General features: G+C 58.7%; 3 protein-coding genes across 6 annotated transcripts; all 3 read left to right on the top strand.

Annotated features, from left to right (window-relative positions):
• The first annotated feature begins 528 nt into the window (after positions 1 to 528).
• IL11 (interleukin 11) lies at positions 529 to 3,855 on the top strand. 3 transcript variants are annotated; one of them, XM_072759470.1, is made up of 5 exons: positions 529 to 683; positions 1,757 to 1,929; positions 2,101 to 2,187; positions 2,310 to 2,471; positions 3,230 to 3,855. In XM_072759470.1, the coding sequence occupies exons 1-5, from the start codon at positions 677 to 679 to the stop codon at positions 3,398 to 3,400; spliced, it is 600 nt and encodes a 199-aa protein (XP_072615571.1). In that variant the 5' UTR covers positions 529 to 676; the 3' UTR covers positions 3,401 to 3,855. The 3 variants fall into 3 exon arrangements, with proteins under 3 accessions (XP_072615571.1, XP_072615579.1, XP_072615582.1); XM_072759478.1 differs by lacking the exon at positions 529 to 683 and adding an exon at positions 812 to 1,017; XM_072759481.1 differs by lacking the exon at positions 529 to 683 and adding an exon at positions 1,244 to 1,330.
• A 129-nt stretch (positions 3,856 to 3,984) lies between these two features.
• GARIN5B (golgi associated RAB2 interactor family member 5B) lies at positions 3,985 to 12,226 on the top strand. Its single transcript, XM_025985269.2, has 11 exons — positions 3,985 to 5,690; positions 5,888 to 6,042; positions 6,125 to 6,383; positions 6,715 to 6,739; positions 6,898 to 6,962; positions 7,054 to 7,154; positions 7,248 to 7,300; positions 7,385 to 7,461; positions 7,687 to 9,893; positions 11,956 to 12,043; positions 12,133 to 12,226. Exons 1-10 carry the CDS (start codon positions 5,541 to 5,543, stop codon positions 11,981 to 11,983), a joined length of 3,120 nt encoding a protein of 1,039 aa, XP_025841054.2. The 5' UTR covers positions 3,985 to 5,540; the 3' UTR covers positions 11,984 to 12,043; positions 12,133 to 12,226.
• A 70-nt stretch (positions 12,227 to 12,296) lies between these two features.
• Positions 12,297 to 13,938, top strand: COX6B2 (cytochrome c oxidase subunit 6B2). Of its 2 annotated transcripts, XM_025985261.2 has the most exons (4): positions 12,299 to 12,607; positions 12,722 to 12,851; positions 13,551 to 13,651; positions 13,760 to 13,938. In XM_025985261.2, the coding sequence occupies exons 2-4, from the start codon at positions 12,740 to 12,742 to the stop codon at positions 13,811 to 13,813; spliced, it is 267 nt and encodes an 88-aa protein (XP_025841046.1). In that variant the 5' UTR covers positions 12,299 to 12,607; positions 12,722 to 12,739; the 3' UTR covers positions 13,814 to 13,938. The 2 variants fall into 2 exon arrangements, with proteins under 2 accessions (XP_072615595.1, XP_025841046.1); XM_072759494.1 differs by having other exon boundaries at positions 12,297 to 12,607; positions 13,551 to 13,938.
• Positions 13,939 to 19,342: the final 5,404 nt, after the last annotated feature.

Genomic DNA, 19,342 nt, shown 5'->3' with positions numbered 1-19,342 from the left:
GTCTCTGTCTTCTTGCTTGGGTCTCACACTCTCCTCCGCTTGCTTTCTCTGTCCCTTGGAGTCTCTCTGTCTCGCTCATCCATGTCCCCAGGCCTGTGTCCTGTGGCCCTGTACCCAGCTCTCCCCCAGCCTCCCCTCCTCTCCGCCTGTCCGGTCCAGCCAACCCCCTGACCGCAGACCCCCTGCCCACAGCCCACAGCCGGGCCCCAGCTCTCCAGCCGCGGGTGTCTGCCCCTGTGGCGGCCTGGGCCCAGGAGGTGGAGGGAGGGGACGCCAATGACCTCACCAGCCCCTCTCCGACCACCCCCCCCTTTCTCTTTTCAACTTTTCCAACTTTTCCTTCTGTGCCCTCCTCTGAGCGAGGCAGCGTGAGCCCTGCGAGGCAGCCGGCTCTGTCTGAATGGAAAAGGCAGGCAGGGAGGGTGAGTCAGGATGTGTCAGGCCGCCCTCCCCTGCCGCCTGCCCCCCGCCCGCCCGCCCTGGCCCCCTATATAACCCCCCAGGCGTACACACTCCCTCACTGCCACGGCCCTCGCTGCTCACACGCACATGCCTCCCCTCCCCAGGCCGAGGCCCAGCTGACCCCCAGGGCTCCCCAACGGCAGCGGACAGGGAAGGGTTAAAAGGCCCCCAGCTCCCTGCCCCCTGCCCTGGGGAACACTTGCCCTGTGGGGACATGAACAGTAAGTTGGTTCAAGTTCATGGGGTGGGGGGGACAGGAAGGGAGGAGGGAGGGACCGTGGCGAGGAGGGTGGGGAGCAGACTGGCACAGCGGACAGAGAGGGAGCCACGGGGAGGCAGAGACAGAGAGGAAGGAGATTCCGAGAAAGCAGAGGCCCGGAGAAGAGACGGGAGGACGAATCTCTGACGCCGAGAGGCGCGCAGGGCAGAGCGAGGGAGATGGGGACCCCCAGACAGACAGAGGCCGGGAGGTGACCGACCCCCAAGGGCCCGGGACCCCCATTCCTCCCGACAGAGAGGTTCCGGGAGGGAAACGGAGGCAGAGAGCCCCAGGAGGTGAGCGCCAAGTCCAGAGCACCGACCTCAGTCAGGGGGAGGAGAGGAAGAGAGACCGCGGTGCAAGACAGGAACGGGACAGCCAGACCGTGCGGACCGACCGGCAGACAGCGGCGGGGGAGGGCCCGGGGGGCGGGCTGGGGGTGTGATGCGGGAGCGGGGCGGCCCGGGGGGCGCTGATTGGCTGGCGGGCGCGGGGGTGGGCGGGGCGGCGGGGGATGGGCTGGGGAGAAGCGCGCGGGCCGGAGCCCCCAAGTCCTGCGCCGCCGCCGGGTCCCGCTCGGCGCCCGAGCCGCTGCCTCTCCCCGCCCAGGTGTGCTCCGTGGGCGTCCCCGGCACCTCGGCCGGGCCTCCTGCGGCCCGCTAGGGGGCAGGGGTGCCTCCCAGGAAGGGTCTGGGCCCCTGCCCGTCCGGGTCTCCTTCCCCAGCTCTAGCTCCAGCTCGGGCTCCCGAGGCCCGGGGAGGGGGCAGGTTCTGGCCTGTGCCTCCCCCCTCATGCCCCGCCCCGGGGCCCAGATTCCGGCGTCCGGGGGCGGACGGGAGACGCCCGGCCCGTCTACCCGCCCCGGGCCGCGTCTGCTCCGACGGGCGGGGCAGCCAGAGCCGGAGAGGGAGAAAGAAGCCCGCCCCGGGCCTGCGACCTGCCGCGGGCGCTCCACCTTGGGACTCTAGACCCCCAGTCCCTCCCGCCTCAGACCCACCAGTCCGGTCTGAGCTCTCGGCCTCCTCCCGCCCCCAGGTGTTTGCTGCCTGGTCCTGGTCGCTCTGAGCCTGTGGCCAGATAGAGCTGCTGCCCCAGGGCCACCTCCTGGCCCCCCACGGGCCTCCCCAGACCCTCGAGCTGAGCTGGACAGCGCCGTCCTCCTGACCCGCTCCCTCCTGGCGGACACCCGGCAGCTGGCTGCACAGCTGGTAGGAGAGGCTGGAGGGGCCGGGCTGGGACGAGGACCAAGAGCGGGGAGGGCTTCTGGGCTACCACGGTGGCAGAGTCGGAGGGGAGGGAGGAGTTTGGGGCCTGTCTGGAGGATGGAGAGACCCTTGGAGTTGGGCAGGGTCCCCCTCAAGGCTTCTTTGCCCCCGCAGAGAGACAAATTTCCAGCCGACGGAGACCACAACCTGGACTCTCTTCCCACCTTGGCCATGAGTGCAGGGGCGCTGGGAGCCCTACAGGTAAGGGAAGGGAGCTTGGATAGGGGCAAAGGTGAGATCTGGGCAGTTGGGGGGGGGTGCATGGGAGATTGGGGCCAGGCAGTGGCAGGTATTCCCTGATGCCCGCATACCCTGTGTCCTAGCTCCCAGGTGTGCTGACACGGCTGCGGGCGGACCTGTTCTCCTACCTGCGGCATGTACAATGGCTGCGCCGGGCAGGGGGCCCTTCCCTGCGGACCTTGGAGCCAGAGCTGGGTGCCCTGCAGGCCCGGCTTGACCGCTTGCTGCGCCGGCTGCAGCTCCTGGTAGGACACCTCAGCTCCCAGACCTGACACCTAGACTTGAAACCCGAGACCTGCTCTGAGACCCTTGCCCCTGTCCCTCAAATCCTGTGGGCCCCCGAGACCCCCAGACCCTGACCTAAGGCAGCCTGGAGACCCTGGCTCTGCTATCTCCAGACCTCAAGAACCTAGACCCTGAGGTCTCAAATGAGAAGACCCTACACCTTGAGCTTTGAGTCCCTAAGACCTCAGATGCTGGTCATTAGCCCTCAGGACCTCCAAACCCTGACTGCTAAAATCCTAGACCCAAGGACTCTGAGATCAGAAAACTTCAGATAGTTCTGGACCTCAAAGTCCAGCTCCCAGTTCTGAGACCCTAGCCCTCACCCATGAATTCCTGAGCTTAGATAGGAGAGACCCCACGTCTAAGACCCCAGCCCTGAGATCTTGGACTCAACCCCAGACTTGAGCCCCCAGGCCCTAGCCCTCACCTAACACCAGGATCCCAGTCCTGACTCTCTAGAGCTCACTCCCCAGCCCCCTGAACTTGGCCATGGAATTCCACCTCTGACACTCCTACCTTTTGGCCTCAGCCTTCATTTTCTAAACCCAACATGCTGAGAACTGTCCACTCAGAAACCACACCTCACAAGCTAGAGACACTGCGGGAGGATGTAGCCTGGACTCCCCAAGACCCCATTCAGTAGAGGCTCCAAACACCACTTCCCAGGACCCCCAATGCACCCCAGACCTATTGCTAACTTTCTGTTCTCTCCCAACAGATGTCCCGCCTGGCCTTACCCCAAGCACCCCCAGACCCACCAGCTCCCCCGCTAGCCCCCCCAGCTTCAGCCTGGGGAGGCATCAGGGCAGCCCATGCCATTCTTGGGGGGCTGCACCTGACCCTTGACTGGGCTGTGCGGGGCTTGCTGCTGCTGAAGACTCGGCTGTGACCTGCCACCCAGAACCATCAATGTCCTTCAATGCCACATCTTATTTATTTATTTATTTTGGGACTGGGGGCATGGCAGCCGGAAGACACCCTCTCTTTTTCTCCCCCTAAATAGAGACAGTCACTCCAGGAGACCAGGGCAGAGTAGGGGGGGTATCTGTGCCTTATTTATACTTATTTATTTAAGGGGGTGGGTGGGAGGCAGGTGGACTTGAGGGCCAAAGGGGCAGGGAACTGGAGTCCTGGATTCTTGAATCTCTTAAGAAGTCTGGCCACACAGTGTTTCCTTGTCCCTCAACCCTCTGGGCCTGGGCAAGAACCTATATTATTTATTAAACAATTACTTTTTATGTTGGGGTGGGGAGGGAAGGGAAAGGAGGTCTGGGTTTTTGTACAAAAATGTGAGAAACCTTTGTAAGATGGAGAAGGGGGAATTAAATTTGTCAAACACATCCACTTAGAGGTGATTTCTCTGAGGGCTGGAACGGGGTACTTGACGCTGGGGTTCCTGGAGCAATGGAAGGTTCCAGAAGGCCATCCTATGACCTACAATACTTGTACGTGACAAAGTATGTATGCAAATTTGACATTGTTCATCATGGCAATGTTCACAACAGCAAATCAGTAACAGCCTAGATGTCCAACAATGAGGGATGGTTTAATAAATTACACCTGTCCAAGTGATGGAATACCATTAGCCAGGCAGAGGGGATGCCACAGAGGCACCATTAAGGCAGAGAGAAAGGAAGTTAGTAAACACTGCATGATTCCCATTTTGTGTTTGGATGGATAGATGGATGGATGGATAGATATATAGATGTTTTTAGAAGTCCTAGATTATGGGGCACCTGGCTGGCTCAGTAGCGCATGTGACTCTTGATCTCAGGGTCATGAGTTCCAGCCACACATTGAGCATGAAGCTTACTTATAAAAAAAAAAAAAAAAAAAAAAATAGGGCAGCCTGGGTGGTTCAGCAGTTTAGCAGCACCTTCAGCTCGGGTTGTGATCCTGGAGTCCCGGGATCAAGTCCCACGTCGGGCTCTCTGCATGGAGCCTGCTTCTCTCTCTGTCTCTCATGAATAAATAAATAAAATCTTTTTTTAAAAAATTACAAATCTTTAAAAAAAATAATAGTAAGTCCTAGAAGAAAATGCACCAAAATGTTGACAGTGGTCCCTTTAGGGTGGAAGGCTGGGTGGAGTTATGGGTGACTTTTATTATTTACACTTGTCTGTATCATCCAGAATTTCTATCATGACCACCTAGTTTACATGACACTTAAAATATATATATATATATACTTTTTAGAATGACAGAATATCAGTCCACCCCTTCCCCTCAAATAAGCCCTCAGAAGAAGGGTCATTGCCCACTGAGTGCCTGCTCTAGGCTGTGCCTCAAGTGTGAGGTTTTACTCACATGATCCCCTGAATGTTCCATTATGCCCCACTTTACAGATGAAGCTGGAGGGGGGGGTGCCCCTTGTTAAGGTCACATGGCTAGGGAGAGACCTCTGTGATTCTGCCGGAGGTCTGGCTCATTCCAAAGTGCATGTACACCCCTTTATAACCCATGTTTCAGCAGTTGTTGCCACAGACACAAATCAGTGACATCTGGGGAAACTGAGGCCCGGTGGAAGATATGGGTCTTACTCAAGTCTTACTAGAGAAAGGTCAGTGGTGAGTTGGAGCTGTACTCAGAGCCTCCCTTCTTAAGAGTCAGAAACTCTGGTTAATTATCCAAGACAGCCCCTCCTTCCCCTCCAAGGGTTTCCACTAGTTTGGGTCCGGAGTAGGGACTTCTGATTCACACACTCCAGCCCTCAAGACTCTAGGCCACAACCTGGAGCAGAAGGGAGTGCATGCCCCCCAGAGAGTTCCCAGAAAGAGTCCTACACGTGTCTGATGAGGTCACAAAGCCTGTCCACCAGAAGGCTCCTCCCCCAGGCCAGGGCTGACCGCCCCCCCTCCCTGCAGGGCCATGGCCAAGCCCTAGGGAAGCTCCACCCTCTGCAGTCCCTGAGCTCCCCGCACCTGTGAAGCCCAAAGCCAGTGGGCTGGGGGACACAGGGCAGGCCATGCACCCAGGCACCTGGGCCCCTGACTCTGTGTCCGTGGTGACTCGCCTTTTCTCCAGATGCCATGAACCGCTTTCGGAACATGAGGCGCATGGAGCCATTCCAGGGCCCCTCAAAATGGGTCCCCACTCTGGGCGAGCTGCAGAAGACCCTCCAGAAGGGCGAGTACTTGCCCCTCCGCCCGCTGCCCATGTTCGAGAGTAACTTTGTCCAGGTCCCCAGCTTCCTGCACCCTGGGGGAGGAGCGGGGCAGGAGGGGATTGAGACCCCCCCAGAGCTGGGGGGATTGTAACCCAGACAAGCACAGGGCAGCGGTGGGGCGGGGGGCTCAGCTGGCAGGGGGCTTGGGCTGGGGATACCAGAGGAGCACAGGAGAAAGGAGTGGTCCCAGCCCCTCTCCCTGCCCCCCAGGTGACCAATCGAGGGGCCCCCGTGTACGTGCACCACAGAACCAACCGCCTGACCATGGGTGTGGCCGCCTCCCTGCCAGGCCTGGTACTGCCTGACATCCTGCTGATCGCTCAGCCCCCAGAGGGCAAGGAATGCTCCAACCTCGTCCTCACCAGGTGCCAGCATCCCCCCACGAATCTGCCCCTGCCCTGTCCCATCTCCTGCTCTACTATCTCCATCTCCTGCCCCCTGCCCCAGGATGCTCCCGCTGGACCTGGCCCACCTCTACGTGCATGACCTGTCTGCCTGGCGTCTGAAGCTGCGCTTGGTCACAGGCCGCTACTACTACCTGGAGCTGGACGCCCCTGATAAAGAGGTTGGCTTCCTGTTTGACCGCTGGATCCGTCTCATCAACCTGCTCCAGGAGCCTGCCACAACCTGGGCCCCCAGGACTCTGAATACACCCACCACGGACCTGGCCCATGTTGTACCTCCTGCCTCCACCTGGCGCCTTCAGGTGGGCACTGCCCCCCAGCCCCTGGGGGCAGCTATGGTTTTAGAATTCAGAGCCAAGACCAACAGCCTGAAATGCAGAATCCCAAGAACTAAGGGTGGTGGCCTTGGGACTCCTGGATGACAGAGGAGGGGCTGGGAGCTGGACTCCTGGGTCTAAGGGAGGAGGGGCCTGGGGGACTAAATTCCAGGGTTTGCAGGAGCAGAGGACAGGACCCTTGAGTCCTGGCAGGGGGTTGGGCTGAGATCCTGGAGTCCTGGCCTGGGTAGGCAACCGAGATGTGGAAACCAGGAGGAGGCCAGCCCTCCTGACTGCCCTCCCTCCCTGTCCACAGGCCCAGCCACAGTCCAAACGTTCAGGTGAGCAGGCTCAGTGTCCATCAGGCTCTCCCTGCTTCTCAGCTTCTCCTGCACTAGGCATGGTCACACCTCCCCCCCTCCACTGGCCAAGCCCCTTGCACAGCTCCCTGCATCCTTCCTGTCAAGGACCCTGACTCAAAGCCCCCTCTCCTCTGCAGTCATGATTGTCGAGCCCACCTTTCCTTACAAGTTGCTGGCATCTCAGAGACAGAAGAAGGCCAAGGTGAGCAGGCCAGGCTGGCCTGGCTGCTGAGGGGTGGGGGCTGGAGGTGCTGAGCCTCTGGACTGCCCTATATCTCTCCTCTCACTGCCAGACTCTCAAGCGCAAATTCAAGTCTCAGGCTGTGGGTGACTCTGTGCCTCTCATATGGTCACAGATGGAGCATGCTAAAGCTAAAAAGAAATCTGCAGAAAAGTAAGCTTAGGGTCTCGCTCCCGATGGGAGGCAGGGGAAGGGTGAGGACCCTGGTGCAGATGCCATCAGAGTCACATCACATTGCCCCCACAGGTCCCAACCACACCTCCACCCTGACAGATCTCAGACCCAAATCCAGATTTCCGGTAAGTACGCCACCGCCTCTATGTATGGACCCCCAAGGTTCTGGCCCTTCCCCTGAAAGCTCAGACTGCTTTCTTTCCACCCAGAGAAGCCCAGCATCACCATCCGTACCATCTTCAGCATCATTTCCAATACCATCAACCACACACAGTCCTCTTCCAAGGCAGCTATTTACTGGGGACCCAACTCTTAGTCTGAGGGAGGAGGGGCTAGAGGCCTGGACTCCTGGGTCTGAGGGAGGAGGGGCTGGAGCCTGGACTCCTGGGTCTGAGGGAGGAGGGGGCTGGGGGCATGGACTCCCAGGTCTGAAGGAGGAGGGGCTGGGGCCTGGGTCTCGGAGCCTCCCCTGGTCCTGATGGTTCTTCGTCTTTCTTCCACCTATCTCCAGGCTTGCTCTTCTGACTCTGACCTGGGCACGGTCCGGGGAGGTCTAGTTGAGACCCCCACACGCTGTATCTCGGAGGAAAGCGCTGGTCCTTCCTTGGCGGGCTCCTATGAAAACTTGGACCCGTACCTGTGGCAGCAGGATATCGAACACCTGATAGACCCTGATTCCAGCACTCTGTCATCTTCCTCCTTTTCCCCAGGCCCAGGCCCTCCGGCCTTCTACCTCCGTGCCCCCTACTCCTCCTTCCGCAAGCACAAGGAAAGGCCCCGGGTCCCGGGATCTGGGCAGAGGCAGCGGCTTCCACCCTCCCAGAAGACCCAGTCTATCCGTGCTGCCTCTTGGAAGGTTCCATTCATCCTTGACCAGTCCAAGAAGGTCTCGGCAGCGCATGCTCCAACCCAGAAGACCTCAACTGGTGCTGGCCCATCCCGGAGGGTCCCAGTGGCACCTGTTGCTTCTCAAAAGGCACCTGTCACACGGGGCCCGTCTCGGAAGGTGCCCCCTGCATCGGCTACTTCCCAGAAGGCCCCCACAGTACACGGCTCAGCCCGGAAGGCCCCACCTGCACCAGCCATTTCCCGGAAGGCCCCAGTTGTATCTGTCCCATCTCGGAAGGCCCCACCTGGGTTGGCTATTCCACAGAAGGCTACAGCCATACCTGTCCTATCTCAGAAAGCTCAACCCATACCTGCTCTGCCCCCAAAGGCTGCGACCCACACTGTCCGAAACAGGAAATCTTTGTTCCTCCCTACGCCATCTCAGAGGGCTCTGATCTCTCCCACTCAGGACCAGGGGACCCTGGATGAGGTTGATTTGGGCATGTTGCCCAGATTAGGTTCTACGAGGAATGTGCCTAAGAGAAGCAAGCGAGAAGGGATGCCAGAGCCCATGATGTTCATAAGCACCCATGAGATGGACCTGGTAGAGACAAGGACCAAGAAAACCTCCCTGGAGCTGCCTTTCACTACCACAGAGAGGGAGTCATCGGAGGTGGTGATCAGCAAAGCCCATGAGATCAATGTGGATGGCCTGAAAGGCAGGAGCTGGTTGGAAGACAAAGTACAGAGGAAGAAGGAGGAGAGGGCTCTGGACATTCCTGGCTTCAAGTCCAAGGAGATGAGGCAGCAGCACAAGTGGCTCAAGACTGAGGAGCTGACCATTGAGGGACCACCGGAAGAGCAGAGCAGGCCCTTCTCGGTGGAGGGGCTCACCCTTGCCAAGCTGATTATCATGGCCAACTCCAAAGAGCCGCCCCAGAGACCACCTGTAGTCCGTCTGCCCTCCTGGCTCTCTGCCGCCCAGGTGTCTGCCATGCCAACAGAGAATGCAGTGCCCACCAAGCCCCATAAAGAGCCCCCAGCAGAGAAGACACCTGTGGTGGCTAAGGAGAAGCCCCCAGTGCACACCTGGGTGCCCCCACCAGAGAAGACACCTGTGGTGGCTAAGGAGAAGCCCCCAGTGCACACCTGGGTGTCCCCACCAGAGAAGACACTTGTAGCAGCTAGGGAGCAGTCCCCAGTGTGTAGCTGGGTGCCCTCGCCAGAGAAGACACCTGTGGTGGCTAAAGAGCAGTCCCTGTTGGACAGCTGGGTCTCCTCATCAGAGGGCACATCTGTGGAGGCTAAGGAGCAGTCCCCAGTGCGCAGCTGGGTGCCCTCATCGGAAGGGACACCTGTGGCCGCTAAGGAGCAGTCCCCGGCACAAAGCTGGGTGCCCTCGTCGGAGGGGACACCTGGGGCGGCTAGGGAGCAGTCCCAGGTGAGCCCCTGGGTGAAGGGGAAAATGCATGAGTGGGCAGAGAAGAGCAAGCATTCCTGGGTAGAGCAGGAAGCAAAGGTGGAGAGGTCATCCCAGGACTCAATGGGACCTTCCGAAGTGTACTATCTCCGTGAGCTGGAATCCAGCAGCCGGAACACGGACACAGCCTCCCCACCTCCCATCCCTCTGCCTGCATCAGAGTGGGAGAGTACACCCCAGTCGCCCATGTCACTGAGCCCCATCTCAAAGATGGAGCCTGGGATATCCTCAGAGTCCATCGTATCTCAAGAGCCCCAGGAGCTCAAAGAGATGTCAGACCATAGCCCTCTGACCATCACCGACTTGTCCTCAGAGGTCTTGCCCTCACCCTTGGAAGCTGAGAGTGTGACAGACGTGGCAACCAGTGGGGAGAAGACAGATGAATTGGATGCCTTTAGTCCTTCAGCCAGGTACTTAGGGCGAAGCTGACATGTTCTGTCAAAGCCATTATCTGTGAGGTAGAGAGGATCATGCCCTCTTTTTTCACTTTTGCTCATGGACTTGAGATATAGTGAGTGTGGACTTGTGCCAGGCCTTGCTCTAGGCACTGAGGGTACGGCACTGAGCAATTTGGGGAGTACACACTCCTACCATCTTGTGCGTAGAGCCCAGGGTAGCTGTTCCACATCCTACAGCACACAGGATGGTGTCCCCCCGCTCCCATCCCCAGCAAAGAATGATCCACGCAAAATAACAGGTGGGCTGAAGTTGGGAATCCTGACAATAGAAACGGAAGTCAGTTACGTGGTGTGATACAAGGTGATAGCCTCATGGGAAAACAGCAGAGTAGAGGGGCTGGGAGGGAAGGCAGGTGGCCTCCAGTATTGGGCTGGTTGGTCCAGGAGGACCTCAGTGAGCTGATGTCACTTGTGTGAAAGACCTGAAGGAAAAAAAGGAGGATGCCATTCACACATCAGGCACAGATATATATGTGTGCAGTATCTTGGACCAGGAGTGAGTTCCAGGGGACCTCAGAGTAGGGAATGCAGTAAAAAAAAAAAGTTATGGAAGTGGTGGCGATCATGTGGGACCTTGCAGGCCATTTTAAGAACTTTGGCTTTGATGCTGAGTGAGCTGGGGTGGGGGTGAGGGCTTTGAGAACAATGACTGGAACTGATGTTAGAGGGGCTCTCTGTGGCCCAAGCATAGAGAAGGTAAGGAGGCAAGGATGGAAGGTGGGAGAACAGGCAGGAGGCAGCTGCAGTGATCCAGGCATGAGATGGTATCAGTTGGGACAAGAGGGGTAGGTGTTGAAAGTGTTGAGAAGAAGCAGGATTCTGGAGATGATCTGATGGCTGAGCCAACAGATTGGCTCATGGGTTGGGCGTGTCCATGTGGCATCAAGGGCAAGTGTAGGGCTTGGGGTCTGGGACACTGGGGAGATGTCGTAGCCATCAGCAGCAGCCAGAGAGGCTGTGAATGGAGCAGGTGGCAGGTAGAGGATCAGAAATTCCACTCTGGACATCTTAATTCTGAGATGTCTGGTGAGGATGCAGGGTAGGTAGCCAGATGTGTCAGGAATGATGGGAAATCATCGGCACATGGATAATTGTTGCAAGCTATAAGACTGGAGGAGGTCTGCAACTAGCGAGCGTAGACCAAGAGAGTCCAAGGTGTTTGGAAAAGGGGAAACCATAGTCATGGTGGGCACAATGGTGAGAGATGGGCATCCCCAATGCCATAGGAAGGGAGCCCCTGCGTCTAATACCACAGCTAGGTGCAGGGAAAGGGGAGTGAGAAAAGGTGTCTGGATTTATCAGCAAAGATTGGATTATTTGTTGCATGGTAGTAACAAAGACCTGAATGGGGCAGGCCTAAGGAAACACGGGAAGCATGGAGTCACCTGCTGCAACCCTTGAAAACATGATGCTGAGCCAAAGGAGCCAGATGCAACAGGCCCCATAGGGATGATTCCCTTTGTATGAAACTTGCAAGGCAGGCAAATCCAAGCAGAATGATATTTGCCAGGGAGCTGGGAGGGGTGGGGAGGGAACGCATACTGGGAACAGGGTCTCCTTTTGGGGTGATAAGACTTCTGGAATTCAGTGGTTGTGGTTGCACAACGTGGTGAATGTAATTAATGCCACTGAATTGTACACTTTAAAATGGTTGCAAGGGTCAATTTTATGTGATGTATATTCTCCACACTGTATGCCTACCTACCTAGACCAGCTTTTGCAAGCAGCTTGCTGGAAGGGGAGAAGGGACATGGATTGGTGGCTGGTGTAGGAAGTGTGTGCCAGAGCCTTTCTTGAGAGGAGAGAGGTATTAGTGCCTTTGGATGTTGGTGTGAAGGATCCACAGCCCAGCTTGATAGCAACTAGGCAGGAGGGAGAGGAGCCAGGGAAGTCCGCCAGGGCCAGGGAGACGACGGTGGGGACCCTGTTCCAGCTCCCTCTCCATTTGCATGGGTTTACTGAGTATGCATGATGCTGACCCCTAAGCTCCCTTTGGCTTTCTCTCTCTCTCCAGCATGCACAGTTGGGAAAGCCCTCAATAGCAGGATTCGGAGGACTCCATCTCAGTTACCAAAGTGTCCAAAGGAGCCCAGCCTGGCCAGGTAGGCTGAAACCCCACAGCCCTGCCTCAGTCCTGGCACCGGGGTCCAGGAGCTCAGACGCCACCCTGGCTCTTTCCTCTTCCCCACAGGCCCCCAGAGTGCTTGCACCTCTACCGTAAGAAGCAGGGTGCCGAAAAGGCCAGGCGGGGGGATGCTCCCTCTCCGGTAGAGACCAGAGCTATCTATACGTTTATATATTGGGGGGTGGGGGGCGGGGCAGGGGAGAGCCGGCGGGGTGGCCCAGTTTCGCAGAGATTAAAAGCCTGAGTCTGAGACTCGGCAAAAGTAGTGCCTGGGTGCCTGTGTGTGCGCGCCCCCCAACCCCCAAGAGCTGCATGGGCCTGGAGGCAGGAGGAGGCAGGGGGTTCCACGCAGACCCGGCCCGCGTCGGGAAACGTCCCCTGCAGCGCCGCGGCTCCCATTGGTTGCGGTCCAGGGGTCCCAGCCAATCCTGCCAGGGGTCGTGTTTCTTCTGGACTGGGACCCCCGAGACTCAGAAGCGAAGGGCACCCTTGGACGGAGTCACAAGCACCGCCGACCCAGTGACACGTTGGCATCAGTCTGGTGAGGGCAGGGCGGGTGGGATCAGGGGCTGGGCTTCCGGGTGGGGGCCGGGAGCTGGGTGCGGGTCGGAGAGAGGGCGCCCCTAAGCCCCACGGATCTCCCCGGCCCCCGCAGGAGCTGCCGCCTCCGTGGATGTTGGATGTTGATTCCCAGAAGCCCCCCAAGGGGAAATGGTCAACACCGCCCTTTGACCCGCGCTTCCCCAACCAGAACCAGACCCGAAACTGCTACCAGAACTTCCTGGGTGAGACCTTGCGGGCCGGGCTAGGGAGAGGGGGGAGGCAGGAAAGGGCGCGCCCCACCTGAAGACGGGGAGAGGGTCGGGGACCCGCCTTGGCGGGTGAGACCGTTGGGGGGGGCGGGAACCAGGGCCCGAAGGGGCGGGGCCTGGCTGGGAGTGGGCGGGACGGAGCCCTAGAGGGGGTGGGCCGGTCGTGGGGGCGTGGCCTGGCAGGGAGTGGGCGGGGCCTGCTCTGGAGGACCGGGACCGAGACCTGGAGGGATTTGGCCGGCCCTGGGGGGCGGGGCCTGGCCTGGAGGGCGTGGGCCGGCAATGGTGGGGTGGGGCCTGTCTGTGGAGGGGCGGGGCCTGCCCTGGAGGGCAGAGACTGAGACCTGGAGGTGGCGGCCTGATCTGGAGGGAGTGGGCGGGCCATGCTGGGCGGGTCTGGATGTGGAGGGGCGGGGCCTGGAGGGGATGGGACCAAGTCCTGGAGGAGGGGCGAGGCAGGGCTAGGAGGGGTTTTCCCGTGAAGGGAGCGAGACCTGATCTGGTGTGGTCGGGTTGAGCCAGAGAGAGCGCGCGAGCGGGGGAGGGAGGGAGCGAGCTCCTGGCCAGGGGCGGTGCCTGAGTCGCAGAGGGACGGGAGACGGAGGCGGGGCCAGGCCGGGAGGGGCGGGGCCGCAGAGCCACCGAGCCGGCCCGCCCGGCCCCACCGTGCAGACTACCACCGCTGTGTCAAGAGAATGAGCCGCCGCGGGAAGAGCGCGCAGCCCTGCGAGTATTACTTCCGCGTGTTCCACTCGCTGTGCCCCAGGAGCTGGGTGAGCAGGCCGAGGGGGCGCCGGCGGCCGGCTGGCGGGGCGAGGGTGGAGGGCCCCGTGCAGCTGAGCCGGCGCCCTCCGCCTCCCCGTCCGCCGGCCCCTCCCCAGGTGCAGCGCTGGACCGAGCAGATCCAGGAAGGGACCTTCGCGGGCAAAATCTGATGGCCTGAGTGCGGCTTCTCGGAAGGGTCAGCGCCCTGACCCCCATCCTCGCGTCTCCCGGAGACACAGCCCCGGCTATCCACTCCCCGGTCTGTAAGCCACAAATAAAGCTCTGTTGCTGCTGATGTTTCTTCTTGGTATCTGGCGGGGGTGCTGGAGAAGCCCTTCCTGTATCCAGGGCCCTGCAGCTACCACTACTGGTTCTGAAGGGAGAGGGGACACAGGGAGGCTTCTTCTCCATCGGGGCTGGGATGCAGGGAGGTCTGAGATCCCCAGGGCGGGAGCAAACCCAGCCCCTCCTACCCCCCCCCCCCCCAGCTCCAATCCTGCAGCAGGCAGCGACCCCAGCCCAGGTTCCTGTTTGACTATGGATGACGCTTGCCCGCTGGAGTGCCCCTGGCTCTCTGTCCCCACAGGAGTCCGGCCTCTGTCTCCGCCCTCTCCTCTTCCCCTCTTGCCTGGACACCTCCCCAGCCTCCTTTGGAACTTACATTCCCAAGTTCTGGGGGTTCTGTGTGCTCCCCAGTGCTGACCCCAACCCTCCCTCTCCTGCTCTCACCCCAGCTGGACCCTCTCCCAGCTTTTCACTCCGTCACTCCCCTGCCCAACTCCAAGTCCCTCCAAGTACGGCCCATCCTAATCCTGTGAGCCCCTCCCCCCAGTCTTCTACATGCCTGGCCCTGTCCTTTCAGCACTGTCCCCAGCCAGAGCAGTCTCTTCCGTGGTTCTCCACAGACATGTGTCCCGTCACTTTCTCCAGAATGCTCCTCCAGGATGTTCCAAGCTCCTGTCTGGATAACTCTTTGCTCCTGCCCCATCGGGCACTGGGCCTGCCTTCAGCCAAGGTCAGAGGTGGCAACGCTGAGATTCATTGATTCCAAATGCCCCTTGAAATGTCACCTGTCCAATCGCTCCGCCCCCTGGCCAGCCGCTGCCCCCAGCCAAGGCTGAAGAGTGACCCTTATCACAAGCACAGAGCCCTAGGATTCTAGCCTGGCCTGAGTCCTGGGCAGGGAGAGGATTGTTTTCCAGTTTCTCCCTGAAGCCTCTTGGGACAGCCTGGACCCAGACTCTGCCAGAAGTAGTCTCAAGAGGCCTGTTCAGTCCTGGGGTTCAAAGGTGACTATTACTAATCACAGCAACTTTTAGGGTGACCCTGAACAAGTCTCTTGACCTGCATGCACCTCAGTTTCCCCAGCTGTAAACCAAGACGGTGCAGAGTCCCATTACCAGGAGGAGGTGGGATGATTGGAGGGGCTGAGTGGACTCGGAAGGACTGCCTCCATCCCCTCCTCCCACTCTCCTTGATGACCACTCCCACAGATACCCTCCATGCTGCCCTCATCACCCCACCCAGGGCACACCCCAAATGTCCCATTACTGAGATGGGTCCACCCAGATACCTTACCCCAGACTCTGTCTCTCCAACCACAACCGAGAGACAGGAGAGCAAATGAGGATGCGGGGTATGTGGAGAGCTACAGGACGGGCTGTCCTGCTCTAGTGGTGGTGCCACACAGGCAAGGCAGCTCTGAGTCACCAAATGGGGTGACACTCGGTGAGATCACCCAGGTAGTCTCTGGGTATGGGGCCTGCCACCTGTGCAGCCCCGGCCAGCCTCTGGACCTCACCAGGGCACCAGTGCCTGCCTGGAGTGCACTTTACCCGGTTGCCCAGAAGCCACTCCCAGCCTTCTTCCTTCCTTCTTTGGCCCAGGATCCTCTCCACCATCATCCCTCCACCACTTCTGGAACATTTTATTTTTTAAAGATTTTATGTATTTGAAAGAGAGAGTATGTGTGTGCAAGCTGGTGGCAGGGGAGGGGGGGGCGGTGCAGAAGGAGAGACAATCTCAAAGAGACTCCCCACCAAGTGCAGAACCCCATATGGGGCTCAACCTCACCATCCTGAGATCATGACCTGAGCTGAAAATCCAGAGTCAGAAAATCCAACATCCGATGCTTTTTTTTTTTTTAAGATTTATTTATTTATTTATTTATTTATTTATTTATTTATTTATTTATTATGATAGAGAGAGGCAGAGACACAGGAGGAGGGAAAAGCAGGCTCCACGCTGGGAGCCTGATGTGGGACTCTATCCTGGAGTCCCGGGATGGTGCCCTGGGCCAAAGGCAGGCGCCAAACCGCTGAGCCACCCAGAGATCCCCCAACATCTGGTGCTTAACAGAGCTACAGGCACCCCTCTTCTGGAACATTCTTCCCACTCTGCCACCATTGTCCTGTGTATGCCCACACCCAACAACACTGCAAACTCTCAGGCCCTGAACTCTGAACATCTGTCCCACTGCTCTACCAGCCCCTCTGAAGCAGCCTCCCAGATCCAAGCAAACTAAGGCCACTCGACTGGTTCCCTGCCCCTGCCTCCAACCTGCAGCCCTGCTCTCCCTATTGCCCCCTTCCCGTCAACCTCAGTCCTTCTCTAATCATTCTCCGATCTCTGCAGACCCTCAGCCTGCAGCTTCCTCCCTATCTACAGACAGGCTCCAGGGCTTCCCTGTAAGAAGGGAAGATGGTGGGAGGTGAAGGAAAGGAGCTGCAGGAAAGGGAACAATTGTAGCTCACAGGACGGGGTCTGCACTCCTCTGCTCCTCCCCCCAGTGCTCTCCTCCCCTCTGGTAGCTGGTTCAGCAGCAGAGCCAAGAGTGCCCTCCAGGCTGGGCACCCCAATCCTGGGCCCACCGAGCTGCTCAGTGGCCCTTCCCCCAGGAACCCGAGACCCCAGGCCCCTGCTCTCCCTCTCCTCTCCTCCCACCTCCACCCCATGGAAGCCCTGCAGCCCAGCTCATGGTCCCTTGGTTCCCAGTGGGCCCAGCTCCAGCCTCCTCTCTCTGGTGTCTGCCTCCTTCTCAGAGCCCGATGAACTCCTGAGAAATGGCCCCAGACAAATCCCCTAAGTCTTCAGCACCACAGTCTTTTCATCCCAAATGCAGTGATAACAATGCATGCACTTCATAGGGCTGTCGGGGAGGATGATGCTGAGTCACAGGATTGTGGAGCTGGGTGTTCTCAGGGTGTGTGTGTGGCGGGGGGCTCTGTCCACAGAGGCAATTCGAGGAACTCAGCATCAGTGTTGGCGGTTCAGTGATGGTGCCTAACGCCACACTGGACGGTGGGAGTGACAGATTGCCAGCGGCCCTCTGGGATCAGCAGCTCCAGGATCAGCAGCTCCAGGATGGCCAGCCCATCAGCAACAAGGGCCCGGAAGCGGCTGGTCAACACCGCAGGCATGCAAAAGCATCAAAGAGCGCCCTCGAGGAGACATGTGGGCCCAGGATTGGGGTGCCCAGCCTGGAGGGCACTCTTGGCTCTGCTGCTGAACCAGCCACCAGAGGGGAGGAGAGCACTCGGGGGAGGAGCAGCGGAGTGCAGCCCGTCCTGTGAGCTACAATTGTTCTGATTCCTGCAGCTCCTTCTTTCCTTCACCTCCCGCCACCTTCCCTTTGCCCTTGCTTGGCTCAGCCCAGGCTGCCTCTTGTCTGATGGGGCTCCTCCTGACCCGGCCCTGCACACATAACCCCGGCTACCCACCCCACCCACCAGGCCCTGAGCCACCAGGGGGAGCTCTGGAGGCCCAGCACAGCTGGAGACACTTCTCTGGATACATCTTGAACTCCTTACACTTCCCTGTGGTGGTAGTGGACTATCTACTTGGGGGTCCTGGAGGAAACTGGCAGCAACGGGGACTCTGTGCATGTACCTACTGTCCACAGGTCATCTGGGAGTGCTATCGTGAAGGCTGGCACCAGGACACAGCCCAGCCATGGGTATTGCCCACAGTTCGTCCTGGAGGTCTTCCCTGTTGCCCAGCCCAGTGATTCTCAGGGTGGCTCTGGCCCCGGGGGGACATTTGGCACTGTCTGGAACCACTTTTGTTACCCCTGGTGCTCCTCATCCTACAACACAGAATGGGCTGGCTCAGGACGGCGGCAGCGCCAAGGGTGAGACCCTGCCCATCAGTTTCTGATCTGTTTTTTGGGTTCCAGATACTTTTGAGAGTTGGATAAAGGCTCCAAACTCCCTCCCCTGAGAAGGCAGTGCACATGCATATGTAGTTACTATGTTTATAATTTTTTAAATATTTATTTATTTATTTATGATAGACATAGAGAGGCAGAGACACAGGAGGAGGGAGAAGCAGGCTCCATGCCTAGAGCCCGAGGTGGGACTCGATCCCGGGACTCCAGGATTGCGCCCTGGGCCAAAGGCAGGCGCTATACCGCTGAGCCACCCAGGGATCCCCCGTGTAGTTACTATGTTTAAAATAGAATTTCTGGAGGTTCTTTTTTTTTTTTAAAGATTTTATTTTATTTATTCATGAGAGATGAGAGACACAGGCAGAGGGAGAAGCAGGCTCCATGCAGGGAGCCCGACATGGGACTTGATCCCCGGACTCCAGCATCATGCCCTGGGCCGAAGGCAGGTGCTAAACTGCTGAGCCACCCAGGGATCCCCTCTGGAGGTTCTTGTAACCTCCAGTGGCCTTCGGGGGAGAAGATTCCTGGCTCTGCTCTGCTGTTTGTCTAGAAGCCTCAGTGAAGGTGCCTGCACTGCAGTCCGTGCAGATGCCCAGTTTTTTTTTTTTTTTTTTTTTTTTTATTTATGATAGGCACACAGTGAGAGAGAGAGAGAGAGGCAGAGACACAGGCAGAGGGAGAAGCAGGCTCCATGCACCGGGAGCCCGACGTGGGATTCGATCCCGGGTCTCCAGGATCGCGCCCTGGGCCAAAGGCAGGCGCCAAACCGCTGCGCCACCCAGGGATCCCTAGATGCCCAGTTCTTTAAGGATAGCCCTCCCTCTGTGCTCCTCTATGTTCTCTTCTCCCCCATCTTTAACAGGAAGGAGAAAACTATCAGGGGCAATAAGAGTCCCAGGGAAACCGGGTCTCAGGCCCTTTGTCTCCTCTAGTTCTGAAAGGAAACCAGCTCTCAGTAAATGAAAGGAATTTGAAGTAAAAAGGTTACAGCCCCAGGCGGTTCCTCTGCCCCACCCAGGGGCCTCTCCCTGCCGCCCCACCCTCTCCTTAGCCCCCAGCCCCACCTGACCCTCAGGCTGTGTGAGGCCACACTCACTGGTCCTGGCTAGCTGTCTGCCTTGCTTGCATTTGTTCTGTGCCACTGAGCAGAGGGAGGTGAGGATGAAGAGGGATGGCAGGGTCCCCACTGACCTGGATCCTGAGCAGCTTGAGGTTCAACGCCCTGGCCCCATAGAGCTGGGCTGACCAACAGAACATGGAGGAGGATGCAGGGACAACAGCACCTGCGGGCGAGTCCCTCTGTTTGCTGGACCTGTTACCTCATCTGAACGATGAGAGAGCCCAGCTCCTGAGGACAGCGCCTGAGGCACTCTTCCTAAATCTGGCTCAGGTGCAGTTGTGATTCTGGCCTCTAGGACAACCTGCAGACCTTTCTTCTAAAGCTCGTAGGCCCCCAAAGCCTGGGGCCACCTCCCCCTGACCTGGTTTCCCCAGCAGGGCCGAGGGTTTCCCCCTGCTGATAAACATTCCCTCA

The sequence above is a fragment of the Vulpes vulpes genome, chromosome 1 (genome assembly GCF_048418805.1).
Source record: "Vulpes vulpes isolate BD-2025 chromosome 1, VulVul3, whole genome shotgun sequence".
NCBI lineage: Eukaryota > Metazoa > Chordata > Mammalia > Carnivora > Canidae > Vulpes > Vulpes vulpes.
The sequence above is the reverse complement of the archived record's forward strand: the minus strand, read 5'-3'. Positions and strand labels throughout refer to the sequence as shown.

Excerpts from the sequence above, each read along its gene's own strand:
- IL11 (XM_072759470.1), top strand. Across the intron at positions 1,930-2,100 it reads GGCAGCTGGCTGCACAGCTG|AGAGACAAATTTCCAGCCGA; the intron begins GTAGGAGAGGCT and ends TTGCCCCCGCAG. Across the intron at positions 2,472-3,229 it reads TGCGCCGGCTGCAGCTCCTG|ATGTCCCGCCTGGCCTTACC; the intron begins GTAGGACACCTC and ends CTCTCCCAACAG.
- GARIN5B (XM_025985269.2), top strand. The coding sequence starts at position 5,541 with ATGAACCGCTTTCGGAACATGAGGCGCATGGAGCCATTCCAGGGCCCC. Across the intron at positions 5,691-5,887 it reads TCGAGAGTAACTTTGTCCAG|GTGACCAATCGAGGGGCCCC; the intron begins GTCCCCAGCTTC and ends CCTGCCCCCCAG. Across the intron at positions 6,043-6,124 it reads TCCAACCTCGTCCTCACCAG|GATGCTCCCGCTGGACCTGG; the intron begins GTGCCAGCATCC and ends CCCCTGCCCCAG.
- COX6B2 (XM_072759494.1), top strand. The coding sequence starts at position 12,740 with ATGTTGGATGTTGATTCCCAGAAGCCCCCCAAGGGGAAATGGTCAACA. Across the intron at positions 12,852-13,550 it reads CTGCTACCAGAACTTCCTGG|ACTACCACCGCTGTGTCAAG; the intron begins GTGAGACCTTGC and ends CCCACCGTGCAG.